This window comes from Drosophila bipectinata, chromosome 3L, assembly GCF_030179905.1.
Source record: "Drosophila bipectinata strain 14024-0381.07 chromosome 3L, DbipHiC1v2, whole genome shotgun sequence".
NCBI lineage: Eukaryota > Metazoa > Arthropoda > Insecta > Diptera > Drosophilidae > Drosophila > Drosophila bipectinata.
This window is the reverse complement of record NC_091738.1, coordinates 19912318-19929103: the sequence shown is the minus strand read 5'-3', so window position 1 is coordinate 19929103 and position 16786 is coordinate 19912318. Positions and strand designations below refer to the sequence as shown.

At 45.2% G+C, this 16786-nt stretch overlaps 2 protein-coding genes across 2 annotated transcripts in view; one reads left to right on the top strand and one right to left on the bottom strand.

The window, feature by feature from the left end:
• Dnah3 (dynein heavy chain 3, axonemal) overlaps positions 1 to 10200 on the bottom strand; it is a 33150-nt gene extending 22950 nt beyond the window's left edge. Inside the window, exons 1-19 of the mRNA XM_070280547.1 lie at positions 9783 to 10200; positions 9463 to 9666; positions 8050 to 8091; positions 7695 to 7964; positions 7472 to 7635; positions 7319 to 7416; positions 7113 to 7260; positions 6400 to 6516; positions 5597 to 5763; positions 5254 to 5545; positions 4782 to 5201; positions 4564 to 4729; positions 4295 to 4509; positions 2952 to 3142; positions 2582 to 2766; positions 1447 to 1564; positions 1231 to 1378; positions 870 to 1027; positions 485 to 551 (exon numbers count right to left, since the gene is read on the bottom strand). Of these exons, the coding sequence (XP_070136648.1) occupies positions 485 to 551; positions 870 to 1027; positions 1231 to 1378; positions 1447 to 1564; positions 2582 to 2766; positions 2952 to 3142; positions 4295 to 4509; positions 4564 to 4729; positions 4782 to 5201; positions 5254 to 5545; positions 5597 to 5763; positions 6400 to 6516; positions 7113 to 7260; positions 7319 to 7416; positions 7472 to 7635; positions 7695 to 7964; positions 8050 to 8091; positions 9463 to 9666; positions 9783 to 10002 (3390 nt within the window). The 5' untranslated portion in view covers positions 10003 to 10200. The remainder of the gene's footprint in view (positions 1 to 484; positions 552 to 869; positions 1028 to 1230; positions 1379 to 1446; positions 1565 to 2581; positions 2767 to 2951; positions 3143 to 4294; positions 4510 to 4563; positions 4730 to 4781; positions 5202 to 5253; positions 5546 to 5596; positions 5764 to 6399; positions 6517 to 7112; positions 7261 to 7318; positions 7417 to 7471; positions 7636 to 7694; positions 7965 to 8049; positions 8092 to 9462; positions 9667 to 9782) is intronic.
• A 4145-nt stretch (positions 10201 to 14345) lies between these two features.
• Positions 14346 to 15739, top strand: LOC108121086 (G2/mitotic-specific cyclin-B3-like). Its single transcript, XM_043213971.2, has one exon. The coding sequence runs from the start codon at positions 14564 to 14566 to the stop codon at positions 15653 to 15655; it is 1092 nt and encodes a 363-aa protein (XP_043069906.2). The 5' UTR covers positions 14346 to 14563; the 3' UTR covers positions 15656 to 15739.
• Positions 15740 to 16786: the final 1047 nt, after the last annotated feature.

The following is a 16786-nucleotide window of genomic DNA, read 5'->3' as shown; positions in this document are numbered from 1 at the left end:
GCCCTTGTCTCTGGCTGTCCTCCAAAGAGGGGCCCACCAATACCTAAACCAATCCCCTACTTTGAATCCTCATCTTTTGCCGCCAAATATGTTGGGCATTTTTTCTATGCATACTTTTCGGCTGCCAAGTGGAACTTTCCTACTTTTTTTTTAGTCGACAACCAACAAATGGTTGTAGCTCGACTTGGTTTGGAGGGCTACTATTGCTGCCCTAGGTGGCCTGAGGTTTTTAGTTGCATTTTAGTTGCTACATTGGCTTACAGAGGAACAAACGGGCAGAGGGACCGACCGACAGACAGGCGGGAGCTCACAGAACGACAGGACACAAAGGAGCTGCAGCAGGACCCATGCATGGGCAGTTGAGCAGCAGAAATCCGACAACAGCTCAAACTTTGTCGGTCGTTGCTCGTTTTTATTTCCGCCAGCTACTGGGGCTTCTGCTGGAGCTGCTGGAATGACAACTTCCGACTTTGCAACTACTTACCTTGTGCATATTCTCCACTTGCTCCCGCACGCCATCCGCATTAAGGCATTCGAAGCGCTCGAACATCCTGGAAACACCAGAGCAGATGTAAATAGAAATACACGAAAAAGGAACTCCAAATGGAGCAGACGGTGGGGTAGGGGTTGGGGAGCTGGGGGAGAACCTTCATCATAAGCGGTGGCTCAGAATCGGAACCACTCAACTTTTTGCTGGAATTTCGCCCTGGGTTGGGAATTAGTATTGGGATTTGCGTGCAGCAATGTCAATGGAAATGACTGCCGGACCGGGGCCATTTCAATTTCGAATATTTGGAAGTGTCATACCATCGCCCCCGGGCTGACAAAAGTATAATTGCCCTGGGCTTCCCATTCACTCCCAGGCTTACCAAATAAGATAATCCTTTTCGAACTCGTATGATGTCTTCCACAGCTTCTCGATGGGCTCCATTTTCTCGATAATCTCTGCGAGGAGGGGAAAGGCGGACACATCGATTTGGAGAAGTACTTCCTCTATATTAATGGCCTTGGCCTCTCTGCTTAGGTTCTAGAGATTGAAAAAAAAAGAATTGGTAACAAACAGTAGGAGGGTTATGATATGCCAATATCAAAAGAGTACTTTAATAAAGTCCTTTAAAGAGCTTCCATCTGAGAACCCAACATATTCAAGCCACAACCTTCATGTTGAAGCCCAAGATTCCAAACAAAACCGTATAAATAAATAATGGATAAGTAGCTACAATCGCTCACCTCGATGGTGGTGAAGAGCAAGTCGACCGTATCCACCCGCTCCTTGAGCTCGTCGAGCGTGAGCACATCCCGGATTTCCCGGATACGGAAGCCGTCCATCGTACGCTTCTCCTGGGCCAGCAGCTTCTCGAACTCCATCCGTCTCTCCCTGTCAGGATGAGGAGTATTAGTATCGGGATCTGTCCGGGATCAGAGTCTAATCTGCATGCCACTTACCGCAGGGCCATCTCCAGATTATCGCGCACCACCGCTAGACGGGCGGCGCTCAGGTCCAGGACCTCCTCGAGTTCGCCGGGCAGGATGAATGTGCGCGAGTTGAGATGAAGTTCATCGCCTGTGGATGTGGCAGACGCAGACTATAGGAATCCACTCGATTTCTGACTGCTAATTTACTGCGCTTAACTCCTAATTAATTGGCCCAGCGAGTCTTTCTTTTTCCCCGAGACAAACTAATTAATTATACGCATATGTTCAAGTATTTTGGGGTCCTGACAAGCCGCATCCGTCCGCATTTGGTGTGACAAAGCCACACGGATAGGCACCAGCCAGACAGACAATCTGAAGTACACATTGTAGCTATTCGAAAGATACACACGACACTCGAGGATAACTCGCAATTGTCTGGCTGTCTACTGCTGGTTTGTGTGTGCATGAGTATCTTTGTATCCGAGTATCCGAGTATCTCGGCATCTCTGGCGTATCTGTGGGCATTTGCCGTCTGCATTTGTCGGTTGTCAAAGCAACTTTCACACATTCATGAATTTGTTAAGCTCATTAAGTTGCATTTTCGGGGTTTTAGCGGAGCTCAATGTTTGGTGTCTCACCGCAAGTAATTATAAAACCAATTAGTAGACTCAGCTTGTTAGTTGAGGTTAATTATGTTAAGCGAGGCTGCACTTCCTGCCCCTTACCCGTCGAACTCGCTAACCATTCATCCGCCCCATCCTTCCTGACTTCCTTCCTTCCCCCCAATTCTCCCTCCTATCGCAAAAGCCAAACACGGAGAAAACCAAACACACTAACTGCACAGGAAAAAATCTGTCTAGCTTTGTAAAGTGTAAAGGTTGTATATGGTTTTTCTAAAAATAGTTCCCTTTTTTGGTTCCCCCTACATAACTAGCCCCACTACACCACTAGTTGGTACTTTTTTCTCACTGTATGGGTATGGGTCAGAAATATAGGAGAAAGAGCTCGCTTGGTCAGCTGCACAAACAGCGAAAGGAAAACGAAGCTACAACAGAAGCGCAAGAGTGGAAAAGATGGGTGCCTGGTTGCAGGAGCGCTCCTGCCCTGACCAGGTCAGACCAGGCCAGATCCAACCAGACCAGACCAAACCAATTGCATCACTCACTGGACAGGTAGGTGTGTGTCAGCAGGAAGACGACGCGCTTCAACACGTTCTTGATTTCATCCTTGATGGCGAATATGCGCATCTCCCGGCACTCGTTGATGTAGTTCTGCAGGGCCACCACCTCCGGCGTCTCCTCGGGCCGCTCGCCCGCCTTCATCGACATCTCCTCCAGCTCCTCGCAGATGCTGAAGTGGCAGAAAAAATCAGTCCACACACACATGGATAAAATATATGTATGTATATGAATGTATGTATATATATGGAGCTATCTATTAAGTGGCATTGGGGGCAGTCAGCATAAAAGTTAAGTGAAAGAGCACTTGCACTTCATTTAGCTGATGCAATCTGTTCCCGTCGCTTGGCTACTTACGCTCGATTCTCGTTCCAATTGAGGGCTTTGTAAAAATCAATTATGAAATCGTAGATTTCGCGCACATACATCCGCAGCGATAGCTTCACGTGGCGATTATCCAGCATGAACAGGTTGAGCGGAATGAAATCGCGCAGATAATAGGTCGTATCGCTCACGGCCTGCAATTTTTTCAGCAGCTCCATCACCGGCTGCAGGTCAGGGGTGTGGCATCCGAAGGGTAAAAGGATCAATTTATAAGGACTCGTGGAAAAAAATAAGGAATATAAATATATCTAGTGTTGGTAGTTTAGGAGTGTAGGTTTCCTTATTTGTTTAACTATTAATAACTATTAATTAAATAAATTTATATAGAAAATAATTACATTAACATATTTCACTCGCTAAAAGCTTTTCTAATTATATTAACTGTTTGCTTCAAAAATCGATGCAGTAATATAGTTGAAAAAGCTTATCTCCACTCCTAGTTCACTCTCGTAGTTAGAAAACAATTTAATCAAGTGAATTGCATTCGGAAAGCCAGTGCTTGTTAATTTAAATTAGCAGAGCTTCGATTTTACGACTAATCGAATGAGTGCAATCAGGATGCAACAAACAACACCCCCTCGTAAACACCGAGGCGCCACCACTGATCCGGTGCAGTGCTGCATTCCTGATGGTGCGGACCCAGACGCAGTCGCATTTCATGCATCGACAGCCAGCAGGCACCCGGCAGCATACGCAGTCGGAAGTAATTTTTATTTTATATAAATTGCATAAAAAAAGCAAGTCAAACCAAACGAATCGAGAGGAGAGGAAATTGCTGGTCGTTTCATAAAACTTAATGAATGCGAACTGAAAACTGCACTGGGGGGTGCTGCGGGCGGAACGGTTTGCGGCGCAAATGGAGCGCATGAGATGGCATCTGTAATGCACGGCTGTCTAAAATTCGAACAATCAACAGGCTGCCAAGCCAAACAGCCAAACAGCATCTAATTAAACATTGCACACAGTCAGCCAACTGCCAGAAATCAAGGGCAGAAACGGGGGAACCCTGCACGGCAGGCGTTATAATCCGAATTCAGACAAGGTGGAGCTTGTCAAATTACACAAAATTGCCAGGCACTTTGCCGTGGCAGGACCCCTCAACCCGTTAGCCTGACGCTTACATCCACCAAGTCCTGTCACCCGGCCTGTCTGACTGTCGGCAGTCTATTAATATTGCATAATGAAATTTTATGTTAATTCTACGCATCATTGCGTGTAATCAAATCGAAATAAATAATTAAATACGTTTCAAGACGCGAACCAGCCGCGGTGCCTCAAGCTTGCCTACTGATTGCCGGATAGACCCTTATACTCACCCCCAGTTCCGGCAGGATATTCTCCGTCCAGACCTTCTCCACCATGGGCATTATCAACTTGTTGAAGAGTCCGAAGTAGTACTTGTAGACGGGCTTGAGGTAGACGTGCACTCCGCGCCAATTCACCTGGACTATCTGCTCGACTTTTTCGCAAAGAGCCATAAAGTCAGTGTGATCTTCGTCGATATAGTGCAGGTACCCATGGGTTTCCGGCTCTGAAAATGGAGTTTTCGAAAGGATTTTCCAAACTACAAGTATCCAATACCTACCGCCTCCCGACATAACATACTCCAGGCGAGGTATGTCATACCCCACGGCCAAAATGCTCTTGAAGTGATCGACGAACAAGCGGGGCAGCTCCTGCATGTAGGGGTATATGTAGAGTTTGTGGCTGTGGTCCAACTCAAACTGGGCCACATCATCAATGTCAGGAGCCTGAGGAATACAACAATATTATTTAAACAAATTCCCCTAAAAGCCCACTTACAGTCTCCACTAGCATGTGGGCCTGAGGCTGTTGGAAAGGATCGGCATCGTCCTCGTCGTAGACATATATGTTCGTGGCCGATCGGACCCCTGGACCCATGTCGATGGGCTCGTGGTCAAAGTGAGCGCCCACCACGGAGGCGACCAAGGTCACCAGCGGGATGCGTTTGAGCTTGGAATCGTACATGGAGTACTTATCGATACGGTTTCCTTCTTTAAAGGCACACAGCACCTTGAAGAGGTAATTGATGCTCTTGCTGATGAGGCTGTTTAGGTGGCGAGACATGGCCGCGTGGATGCAGCGGAAGAGAGCGGCCGCCCGGCCACCATACTTTCCAGACATGGGGACCATATCCTTCCAAGTGTTTCGCATTTCGTTCATCAGATCGGCGCAGCGGGGTAGCCAATCGTTGAGGAGCAACTGCCAAAAGAGTTTGGTGTCACAGGGATTTGGATCTGGTTACGCTACTTACATCCCGGACATTGGCGCAGCTCTGCTTGATAAAAACCTGGACTGTATCCGCGTCCAACGGTCGCTTGGCCAGGAGCAACTGTGCCATGTCCACTACTACAAGGTCTTCGTACAGGTCGTGCCATAGGCGGTTAATCGCCTGGACTGTGGGATGGGTGATCATTAGCACCTCACCGATGTGGGACTTGGCCCGCAACAGATTCGAGCGCCAGGGAACCGGCGAAATGATTGTAAAAATGGGAAAATCTGGGGGCTCCTGCTCCAGTTGCAGGCGCTTTCTCTCCATGTTGGACCTGGAAAAGTTTAATTACTATAACTGGGAGCCAAAACAATGAACGGCTCACCCCAGAAGATAATTGAGAAAAGCGCGCTTCACATGGTAGCGAAAATCCTCCTGCAGGTCGATGAGACACACCATTATAAGGATGGCCCTATCCTTGCGCTTAACAAGGTCGCTCACGAACATATAATCCATTAATATAATTTCTGGCGTCAGGTGGGGCCAGAATTTCTGTAATGAGTTGATTAGATACGGACAGGCGGTGAAAAGGGACCGACAGGTGGCATAAACTTTACTGGCGCCCCGGGCAGTTTCAAATAGTTTTGGTATGGGTTAAGGTTCAGGTTCGGGTTCGGTATCGGGACTGTCTACCAAACATCTTCAGATGCTCATTAAGCCGCCTTCCCGGCACTGATTTGCCAGAGATGATGGCAAGTGCTTGGCTTAAATCCCTGCCAAAGTTTGTTTTGCGCTCACGTCAAAACATCAACACGCGCCCCGTTACTTGTCATCCCAATAACCCCATCAAGTCCTCACCCGCCTCGTCGCCCGGGAGCATGTTTAATATGCTCGCACTGCCGGCAAACTTTTTCGGCGAAAACTTCGCCGAAGTCCTGAGCCAGCCTCTGATGAGCGCCAGTTAAGTTTACTAATAATGTCGACGCTAACTCTTTGTCGAGACGCCATCTCTGTTTGCATTAACCCGTAAAGCTAACAGTGGGCTTCTTTACTGAAATCTACCAATCTTTGATCTCATTCATATATACTACTACTTAATTAACTACGTTATTATTCAAAAAACATTTCTTAGTCATCTATAATAATTTTCATTTTGTGTCCCATATTTTAAATCTATTGGGTACTTACCTCCTCCCTTTGCAGGTATTCCAGGACCTCAATTTCTAATCCGAAACCGAAACCTATTAGCCTGAAGGCCTTGCGAATTAGGTGCGAAGGATACGTCGACAGTTGCGTTATGGACATCTGCATTGGGAGAAGGATTTATGAAGAAAACATTAATGGGGTGCGATTCGTGCTAAAGTCAAACTCAAGCGGTTTCTTTTTTTAACAACTAATCACGTTATTCATAACTCTGACCACGCCCCCAGACCATAATATTTACGAGGTATGAATTATATAATTTTTATAAGCACGTTTCCTGAAGCCAGCGAAGCTTAATTTACTCGCACGCTCACGCACACATGTTTACTTTGTATGAAGTTTATTATTATCATTTTTTATGTACGCCTCGGAAACGGACACGGACCCGACCACGGACAGAGATACAGGGATACACGGACACTGATACAGATGCGGAGTGGGAGCAGGAACCAAAGCCAGAGTCGGAGAGTCAACGATAAAATTTATTTACGCCCGTCGCTGGTTCTCACTTTTGATGGGTTTTTTATGGTCTCGGTCAGGGAGTCATTGCGGCGGGGCATTTGGCTTTCGCTTTCCAGCTTTTTTGGCATATGTTTGGACAGTTGCATAATTCACAATTACTTAACGACACGTGGACCCCACCTGTATGAAAGCCCATGACACTTCCCCCAGACACTAATCCCCGCAAAATAACTCACGCTCTTTATGAGACACATGTAGCGTTTTTCGATCTTCAGAGTGAACTTGGCCTTAGCAGTCTTCAACGCAGCCTGGTACTTGACCATCATCAGCCGTTTTTGTTCCTCTGGATCCACTGGCTGCATAGGTGCCATATATGGAAAGCGACTAAAGTTCAAATAAAGTTAGTTACTCCAAATATATATTTATTCTTAAGCATACTCACGTGGCCTCCATTTTCTTGAGACAATGTAAAAACTCTTCGTTGGTTTGAAAGTCCTTGCGGTGAATCCTTTTGTTTTGTAGGCGGCAACCTTTTTTTACCTGTTGACGGAGTTTTAGGTAGCATCAGATCTGTTATATTATATTAAACACTAACCGGTGGCACAAAATAATTGCCGGCACATTTTTTTTTATTTTTTACTAAATTGGGATCGGGAGGTTCCTTTAGTCCGTGGCCAATGTTATGTTCGGCCTCTTTCACAATGGGCTTCAGCATCTCATCGATAACTTTTCCCACTCTCACCAACTCGTTGCGACACTCTGAATGTAATAAAGTGATAAATTAAATCCCAAAAGGGACAGGAGACACTGGTACTTGCCTTGGGGTGTGCGAAAAGCGTAGTGATCGCCCACAGTGAACTTATTCTTTTTCTTTTCCTTTTTAAGATTGTTGACCCGCAGGTGGCGCGCCGTTGGGGTCCTGTAGGCTCCGATTAGCTCTGAGGGGGAGCCGTGGAGGCGCCTCAGCTTATTCGTCCAGAGCGCGGATTTGGTGCCGCAGTCCGGAAAAAAAATCCGTACTCTCCGTTGACAGTAGATGTCCAAGAGTTGGCTGGTCATCTCATAGATTTCCTGCTCACTGGGTTTCACTGTCGATATGGTGTCCAGGAGTGGTGGGGAAGTGTCAAATTTTTAATAATGTTCGCTGAATAAATATGAACGTTTATTTATTACCGCCAGTCATCCATTTGTCAATCCAGGGAAATTGATTACAAGCTGAAAGCAGAAAAAACAAACCAAAGGTAAAATATAATGCAAAAAACAAATTGAAAATCGCATTTAATATTTGTCCACGAACTTGATATGTGGGGTCGTATATATTTCATATCGGCTGTCTGCACTTTGTAAATTTGATTTTACCCTTTCTTTTCGCCCATTTCAACGTGACTTTCACTGCGCCCGCGAGGAAACGCAAATAAACTTGTTTGGGCAGCCTGAAATTGTTTTAAATAAAAGTCACGCCAGCCAAGTTCGATTTTTAAATGATTAAACTGAAATTAATTTCCATTTCTGGCCGGCACAAAGGGAATTCCCCCAGGGTGAACCGGGCAGGGTTCGGGTCAGGATGGGCCACTATCGCTGGCTATCAGCGGCCACTGCAATCGGTTTGTTTGTCACATTTGCATGCTAATGTCGATGGGCAACACGCTTTTATGGCATTGTGTAACATGCTCCCTTATTAGGCTACGCGCCCAGCATCCCCCTGGGCGGGAGCTTCCATTCAGGTATTAAATATTAAAAAACTAGACACAAAAATGAAACATTTTTATTACAAACTAGTGACAAAAGTCGAGACAACAGAGATACCAAATTCTGTGCAGCCATCAAGGACGTGTGAGTACTCTTTTGTGACGAAAACAACTTTCAAGGACCCCCTCTTTTATATGCATTTTTGCACAGGTATTGTAGAAAATAAGTTTTTCAATAAAATTGAAATTTTAAAAAACTTTGTAATACTACGATGAATGAAAAACGAAATTTCACCTTAATTTGCAGAGTATTTTCAAGCAAAAAAAGGAAAACATAAAAATGTAACATGTAAATGCTAAATAAAACACTATGATAAACATGTTGGAGAGTCATTCAACCCGCCCTTGGACCCGACCCTGCGCCAGCCACTCCCTCTCCTCGTCCCCCGAGTGCCCTACACTCCCACAGGATATTCAAATAAATGTCATACGCATTTGTTTTTCGGTTTTACCTTTTTTCTCATTTCGGTTATAAAATTTTATGTTAAAAGGATAATGTTTGAAATTTTTATGTTTACAGGTGAACAATTTTCCGACGAGCTGCGCAGAGGGAGCGCAGATGGGGGAGATGTGGGAGTGCCATTCAAGGAGGAATCAACGAGTGGGAGCTGGGCGGAGGAGCCGGTTTGGCCTGGGCATGTTTTCGCATTTAATAAAGTATTAAGTGTTATGTTTTTGCGGTAAAGTTCTCACTCATTGAATAACGCAAAATGTCTGGCAATTTGTTTGCGCCTCTCCCACACCCGGCACCAAGAATAATGCGCAAATGTTGTTCCACTTAATTGTCCGCTGTCTCTGCGGTTGGCCCACACCTTTTAATATGGCCAATTTCACTCACCCGTGGAATCAAAGTTATAGGTGTGATCCTTGGCATCGCGCAGTGCCTCGAACTGCTCCGGCATCACGATGTCGTCCAGCTGCAACTCCTGCAGGCTGTCGTCGTCGCACTCGTCATACTTCTCCTTCACGTTGTCCAGATCATATGAGAAAAAATCGAATTCGCGGTTGCAGGCACCAACAATACTGTCAGTTTGCATGTGGGCTTTTTTGGGAAAAAGGATATAAATATATTTAGAGATAATCGCTCTTTGGGAAGAAATCCTTTCCAAAAGTGAATGGGATACTTTTATCAGCTATTCTCCCAAACTTAATACCCACATATCTTCTCCTGCAGGAACTCCTTGACCGGATCGAGGGGCAGCTGATCAAAGCCATACTTCAAGTCGAAGAAGGGGCAGTCGTTCAGCTGGCGCTTGTCGCCCTTTTTTTGCGCCTGCGAGGTTCGCGGCAGGTGGAGGGTCCTTTGCCGCCTAACCTTATCGTCCTGTAGCCGCGGATCGCAGTACGGACGACGCTCGGGCGCTACCTTCTTCTGCATTCTGCCAGGCTCATGGATTGATGCGGGAAGGGTTCTTAAAGGTGGAGCCTTTCGATTGCGGCTCTAACAGGAATCGGTGTGTGCGTGATCCTTCCGTCGATGTCGGTTTGCTAACGAATTGTATTCAAACCCAACACAACGAAACACGATTTCTAGTCTGCTCTCATTTGTTTCACTCTGTGCGGGGCATACTTTTCCAGCTCTAAAAAAAATTGAGGATGAAAAAATTACAGCTCGGAAGGCAAAAGTTTACACAGCAGCAGCGAAATATTTGCGGGCCAGCAACGAACGTGAAATGTTTACAAACAAAGTCCAGGCCCAGACAATGGGCACGGCCACAACCATGGCAACCGATGGCGTTCGGGGCAGGATCGGGGGCGTACGTGTAGCCCGGCAACCAGGACCGACTGGCAAAGGCTGGCAAGAAGCATAGGGATTTGGGAGGCCACTGAAGGTGGCAGCTACGCTGGCACTCCGTCAATGGCTCGTCTATCAAAGTGCTCAGCTTCTCTCGATAATATTTGATATTTGTGTCTGGCTTTGGAAAAGCATCTGCAGCTCCAACAGAAGGTACACTAAAAAACAAAATTAATGACTCCTTGGAAGAGTCCATATAAAATGAAAATATGATATACATACATATATTGTGATGCAGATGTTTTCGAAGTTGTTCGAATCTTCTTTTATAAGAAATTACCAAGAAAATGTTTTATTTTTAATTAAAAAGAGAAAAAACAATTAGGAAATGAAACAGACTACAGTCTTAGAGATGGTATAACATAAACAAGCTTTCGTATTTTATCGGCTTAAGTTGCCGCCATTTTTTTCGATAAATGTATTTCCACGTTCGTAGTTCGTTTGGTATCGGGTCTTAACCTTGACATTTTGAATTTCATTTTTAATTTCTGTTTAATAGAGAAAAAGAGTAGGATTTATTGAAGTGTAATCTTTAGATATTGATATAGTATTGAAACTATTTTTTGACCAATAAATTATTAAATAACTAAAATGCCAAAAACGAACTAATGTTTGAATTTATTTTCGCAGTGCACAGTTGGCCAGGTAGGGAGCGCGGCAGCTTTTCTCGAATTGTGCACACATTTTCCAATAAAGCTCTACAACTGCATAAAAACTGGTCCTAGAGCTCCTGGCATTCTGTGCATTTATTATCCTGTCTGTCTGCAAAGAGGAGCCTGAGCTGGAGAGGCATGGGAGGCCCTGGGAGGACTCGTCAATGAAGCTGATTATGTGTTGACAATGATGAAAAATAATATTACCAGCATGTTGAGGGCATCTAATAAGGCTCCCAACGGAAACTCGGTATGGGAATTCATTTCATAAGAGTCCTGAGCCGATTTGGTGATTATGCATGAAAATGGAATTTGATTCAGAATTGGAATACAATATCTTGATGAAGATGTCGCTGCACTTGCAATTAGCGCAACAATTAGTTGTGGCAAATTAATTGGAAATTTGATTAATGGGCAATTGTGGTCGCCTAGCCGTTGCGGTATCCCATTCGATTCAAAAGGCATTCAACTTTGACCAGCTTTGAGGGCGCTGGCGAATGCGGTTGCTGGCACACATGCTGAATAGTGTTTGTGAGTTAGCTGACAGTCGTGGGAATCCTACGGGCCAGGATCCGGCAACCAGGTCATCCGGCTCGCGCCTGTCACGTGCCTAAGCAATTGCAATTCCAACGCAATGCAGGTGCCACCGACAGGTCCTGCGGGGATCAGGATTCGAGGCCATACAGTAACCAACCTGGACTGCATGCATCCAAAGCCCTGTGTGACAAATATTTATTAACTGCCACAGCTAGAGACGCTTGATCTTAGCTCAGCAAGCAAATAAAAAATTGATTTGCCTCGTCAATTGTCACAAATAATGATTACCACGCATTTTCGACCCCATTCGCATCGATTCGATTCGATTCCGGACTTGAGACCGGGGGGCATGACACGCATCAAATTGCATTTAGTTTGTCATTGCGGGTGGGTGTCATTTTTGGGGGTGGGCCTCCGATCCGGCAGACAAAGGGCCGTAATGCGACGGCTGTCAGTCACGTGACCCCATTGCTAAATATAATATATCCGAACCGAAGGGGAGGCGCTCTACAACATCATTATTAACAGAGTCAACGAGCAGCAACAAAAGTCCGGAGCCTGCGAGTATGCAACACTTTTCGCCGAAACGGAAATAAGTCGAATCCAATCATACCCTAAGAAGCTTAACTCCGAGGGTATACCAAAATCATGTGTGTGCTATTGGGGACGAATAAGTGTGAGGCGGGATATGAAATTCGATATCGGATATGCGCCTTTTCGAACACAAAAGGAGTTATAAATCTTGGTAGTAAAAAGCATAAATAACTCAGTGACATTTGAGTACATGGAAAAAATGAAAAGTTTATATGGTATAGATATACAGAGTTTATTATGGAAACTCCTTGATTATTTCATTTTATTATAAGATTATAATATTTTTAATACAATTTCTCTAAACAGCTTTATTCCTTGAGAAATTCATAATGTATTTGTTTCTCTGCTTGTTGCTGTTTGAATCTATCTATATATTTTTAAATAACTACTAATTCTTAAAACCTACACGCTGGTGTATGTATTTAAGGTGTAAAATAGTGTTATATAATAATTAAATATTTTTTTAATAATTTTTTTAAGCTTAAAAGTAGTACGAAAGAAAAGTTTCTTTGGTAGATAGTAGAGTATAATTAAAGAACTGCCCCTTCAAGGAAATGTTGCTTTTTTATCTCCGCTCTCTTTCTTCCTTTTTATACCTTTCTCTGTCGCCGTTTCCCTGCCTCCATCCCCATTGTTTATTTGCCTCGAATCCGACTTTTTTTGCTGTTTGTTGGCATGGAGAATCGCATTTTGTCCACTTTTGCGCTGATTAATGGGCAGCGCTGGAAGACGTCGCGACTTGAAAAATTACATTCAAAATAAACGACAGAGGCGTCGTGGTCGGCGTTTTAAAACGGCCTGTCACACGTAAACGGGGGCAGGGGCTGCCACCCAAAGAGATGGGGGGAGGGGCAAAGGATAAGAAGGCCAGTGGCAGTGCGGCAGTGTCGCATATCAGGCATCAGGACGCACGTAAAAGATGCAACAGGAGCAAGAGCAAACACCGTGTGATTTACACGCAACTCGGGGCAAGGGTGGGGGTTGGCGAATGGGGTGGGCTGGGCTGGAAGGGGTCATGGTGCAAATTAGGGGTTGACGCTGCCGTGCAACGCACTCGGTTGTCAATTGAAAACGTGCCAACAATTTGCAACGACGATTAATCGTGCGACCAAACTGGGAGTTCCAATTGCCAGGAGTCCAGGAGGAGAACCTCCAACCTCCAGCTCCATGGCCAGACCGCTGTACCGTTTGTTGTCCAGCAGATCCTAGCTCCTGCCTGGCTGTTCTTCGTGCATGTTGCGTCGCATTTGCAGTCCTGTTTACGACGTCACGCCAACAAAACCGACATCCAGCCAAGTTTGCCCAGCGTCTGACTAATTCGCGTTGGCTCTATTAAGCATGGATGGAAATGGGAATGGAATGGGTATGGGTATGGGTGGGGGATTGATGTTGGGATTGGGATTAAGTTGCCCAGGCAGACGGCTGATGAGCACTTAATTCCCGGTCGCTAATTGGTTCCAAGATGAAAGACACACGCAACGAGGCAGTTGCAGCTTCGGAAGTCAAGCGATTTGCGGCTCGAGGTATATCAGCGGCAGTTAAAGCCAATGGCTTAAATCACGTCTATATTTATGACTGGTTAATTATCGGTCTGCGCTTAAATTTTAATCAATTTTCATTGCTAATATTTCTTCTGCTTCCCCATCGACGGCGTGCGCTTTTGTTATCATTAATAATGAATATAATTATGAAATGTCAAAGTGGGTAGAACACAACAAAAAATATATGAGCAAAAAATGCGAAATACAATCACTTTCTGTCCATAGATGCAGATACGGATACAGCCGATACACACACGGATGCAGATACAGCATCTCTGCGCACAACGGGCCATCATTAAAGGCTTTTGTATGCAATTACATGCCGCATTGAGCAATCGTAAATTAGCTTTGGGAGAGCGCGATAAAAAATAAAGCGAAATTCAATTAAATTATAAAATGTGCAAAAATTTAATGCCCATAATGAGAAATGGGACCAGATCATGCCCATATTAATCATAACAATTTGCAACTATTTTTTTTCAGCCTGTCGATTTGCTAAAAAATCGGTTACTGAAATCTGCCTAAGACGCATTCATATTTGTGTCAAACGTCAACAATCATCAATGGCCATTTTTTTAGAAAAGATTGGCCACACTTGGCCACGTGTTTTGACAATCGAACGCCACAAGTTTGTCGAGTGAAACTTACAACAAAAATCGACAAATCTACAAATTTTTAATTCCAAAGAAAGGCAATGGAATTGAAAGAGGCGCAAAGGGACTGGCCAACAGTGATATTGAATTTCTAAAAAAAAGAACACGTCTAGCCAACCCGGTTGCCGCTGTTAGGCCAGTGCGCCGTCTCTCCGATGACTTTAACATGACTGATGCCAGCGAACACATCTCCGGCCTTGAGGATGGGACTGCCGGAGATTCCAGACGTCTATCGGCCAACTTGGAGGCTGCTCCTCAACGTTCCGCCGAGCTACAACAAAGGAATGATCAGCAACCACCCATTCTGCCCCTCGTGGTTGCTAGCCACGTGGTGCCAAACAATCCCGTGCCATTGGACGTCGAGGACTTCGATCGCAAAAACTGGGACGACCCCTTCCAGGTTTCGCCCTACGCCAAGGATATATTCTCCTATTTCCAATCGCGAGAAGTGAAATTTCCTATCGGCGACTACATGGCGCGACAAAAGAACCTTACTACTGGTATGCGAGCCCTGTTGGTTGACTGGATGGTCGACGTCCAGGAGATTTTAGAGGTGCACCACGAAGCCCTGTATCTTGGCGTTAAGATCGTGGACTTGTATCTCAACCGCAGGGAGATTTCCAAGGAGAGGCTGCAGCTGCTGGGAGCCGCCGCTTTCTTTATCGCCTGCAAGTATGAGGAGCACAAGCCACCTGGAGTTGTTGACTTCCTCAATGTGTGCGACGGGACTTACAACCGCGAAGAGCTGTTGGCTATGGAGCGTAAAGTGCTCCGCGTTCTTAACTTCGACCTTGGCATTCCGCTCTCCTACCGCTTCCTGCGCCGCTATGCCCGGTGCGCCAAGGCACCGATGCCGACTCTGATGTTAGCTCGTTACATTTTGGAGCTTTCACTAATGAATTACGCGACGATCTCGTTCAGCGACTCTCAGATGGCTTCGGCCGCCCTATTCATGGCCCTGCGCATGCACGGTGGATCAGGACAACTACACCAGCAGACCTGGAACTCCACTCTGATCTACTACACTGGGTACCAGCTGGCGGAGTTTGCCCAGATCGTGCCGGTGCTGAATGCTGGTTTGCATTGCGACGAGCAAGCGGACATCAAGACGATAAGGCGAAAGTATTCTCATAAAATTTTCAACGAAGTGGCAAAAGTGCAGCTGCTGACCAACGAGGAGCTGTTCCGTAATAACCTGGATCTTCACGAAAAAAAAAGGACAGCCTCTAAATTTAAAAACTCCGAACATGCGTTTTAGCTCCCCAAATGTATCACAATTATAAATATTGAGAAGACCTATTCCCGCCTAATTTTTATAACAGACCTTCGGAGCTATAATGCTAGTCACCAACAATTTTGTAAAGAATAAATATTAAAAAAACCTCCTTCATTCAGCTCATAGTTTGTAAATTAAATTTTATATTAAATAATCCAAAACAAACTGAGGATAGTGTGGTGCAGTAACAAAAATCTGCTTAGCAAAGCACATTCTGCAAAGTCTGATAAAATGTTCGACCCGGGTAAATATTTGTGCGAATATCTGACGGATAAACCATGATGCCCAACTATGTGTTTCCATGTGGGTGTTATTTTTGTTTCGGCTTCGAGTATGTGTGAATAAATTCTGCAATGCGTAGCTCAAAATTTCCAACACGAAATTGTTATGGTTTTGCAGTCTTAACGATAAATGTACTGTACGGCCAGAAGCCGGAGGACTCCATTCAGGAGTTCATTCTAGAGTTTTGCATTTGCCTTATGCCCGAAAATATTTACTTGTGAGGAGATTGTTTAGTTAAACCATAAAAAGGCTGGCATGTCCGGGTCGGATGACAGTTTCTTCTTTTCTTCCTGTCTACGCCAGAAACAATGTAGCATTTAAGAAAATTTAAGCCGCAAGCGACTTAAAAACGAGGCGAGTCGAAACGAAACCCAACGAGAGTCCTTTTTTGGCCATATGATTTAGCCATCTGGTGATGTGGTTGTTGGTGCTTTTGCTGGGGATTTGGCTTGCCTTTGGATTTTTTGCTCATTGTCTTGTTCTGCTGCAGGGCTAAACAAAGGGCCAAAAGCCCAAAAGTGGATGGCTGTCTGGGAATGGGCCATGGGATATGGCTATGTCCAAAGCCCGGGATAGATGGATGGACGGGCAAACAATTGTTGTTTGTATCCTGGTTAGCTTTGGCCACTGCGGCCGCTTTGGCTGCTGTACAAATTAGTTTCTAATACCTTCAAGTCAAACAGTGGACCCGGAGACCTTTGCCTTTGCCTTTGCCCTTGCCTTGCCTCCGCCTTTGCTTTGCTTTTGATTTTGCCAGGCAAGCAAGCAAGCAGGGTAAACAGACAGGCTCAAGTCGGAGCTTTGAGCCTGCGATTCTCCGGCCAATCAGGC

What these genes read in the sequence shown, in the direction of transcription:
- LOC108121086 (XM_043213971.2), top strand. Translation starts at nt 14,564, where the DNA reads ATGACTGATGCCAGCGAACACATCTCCGGCCTTGAGGATGGGACTGCC.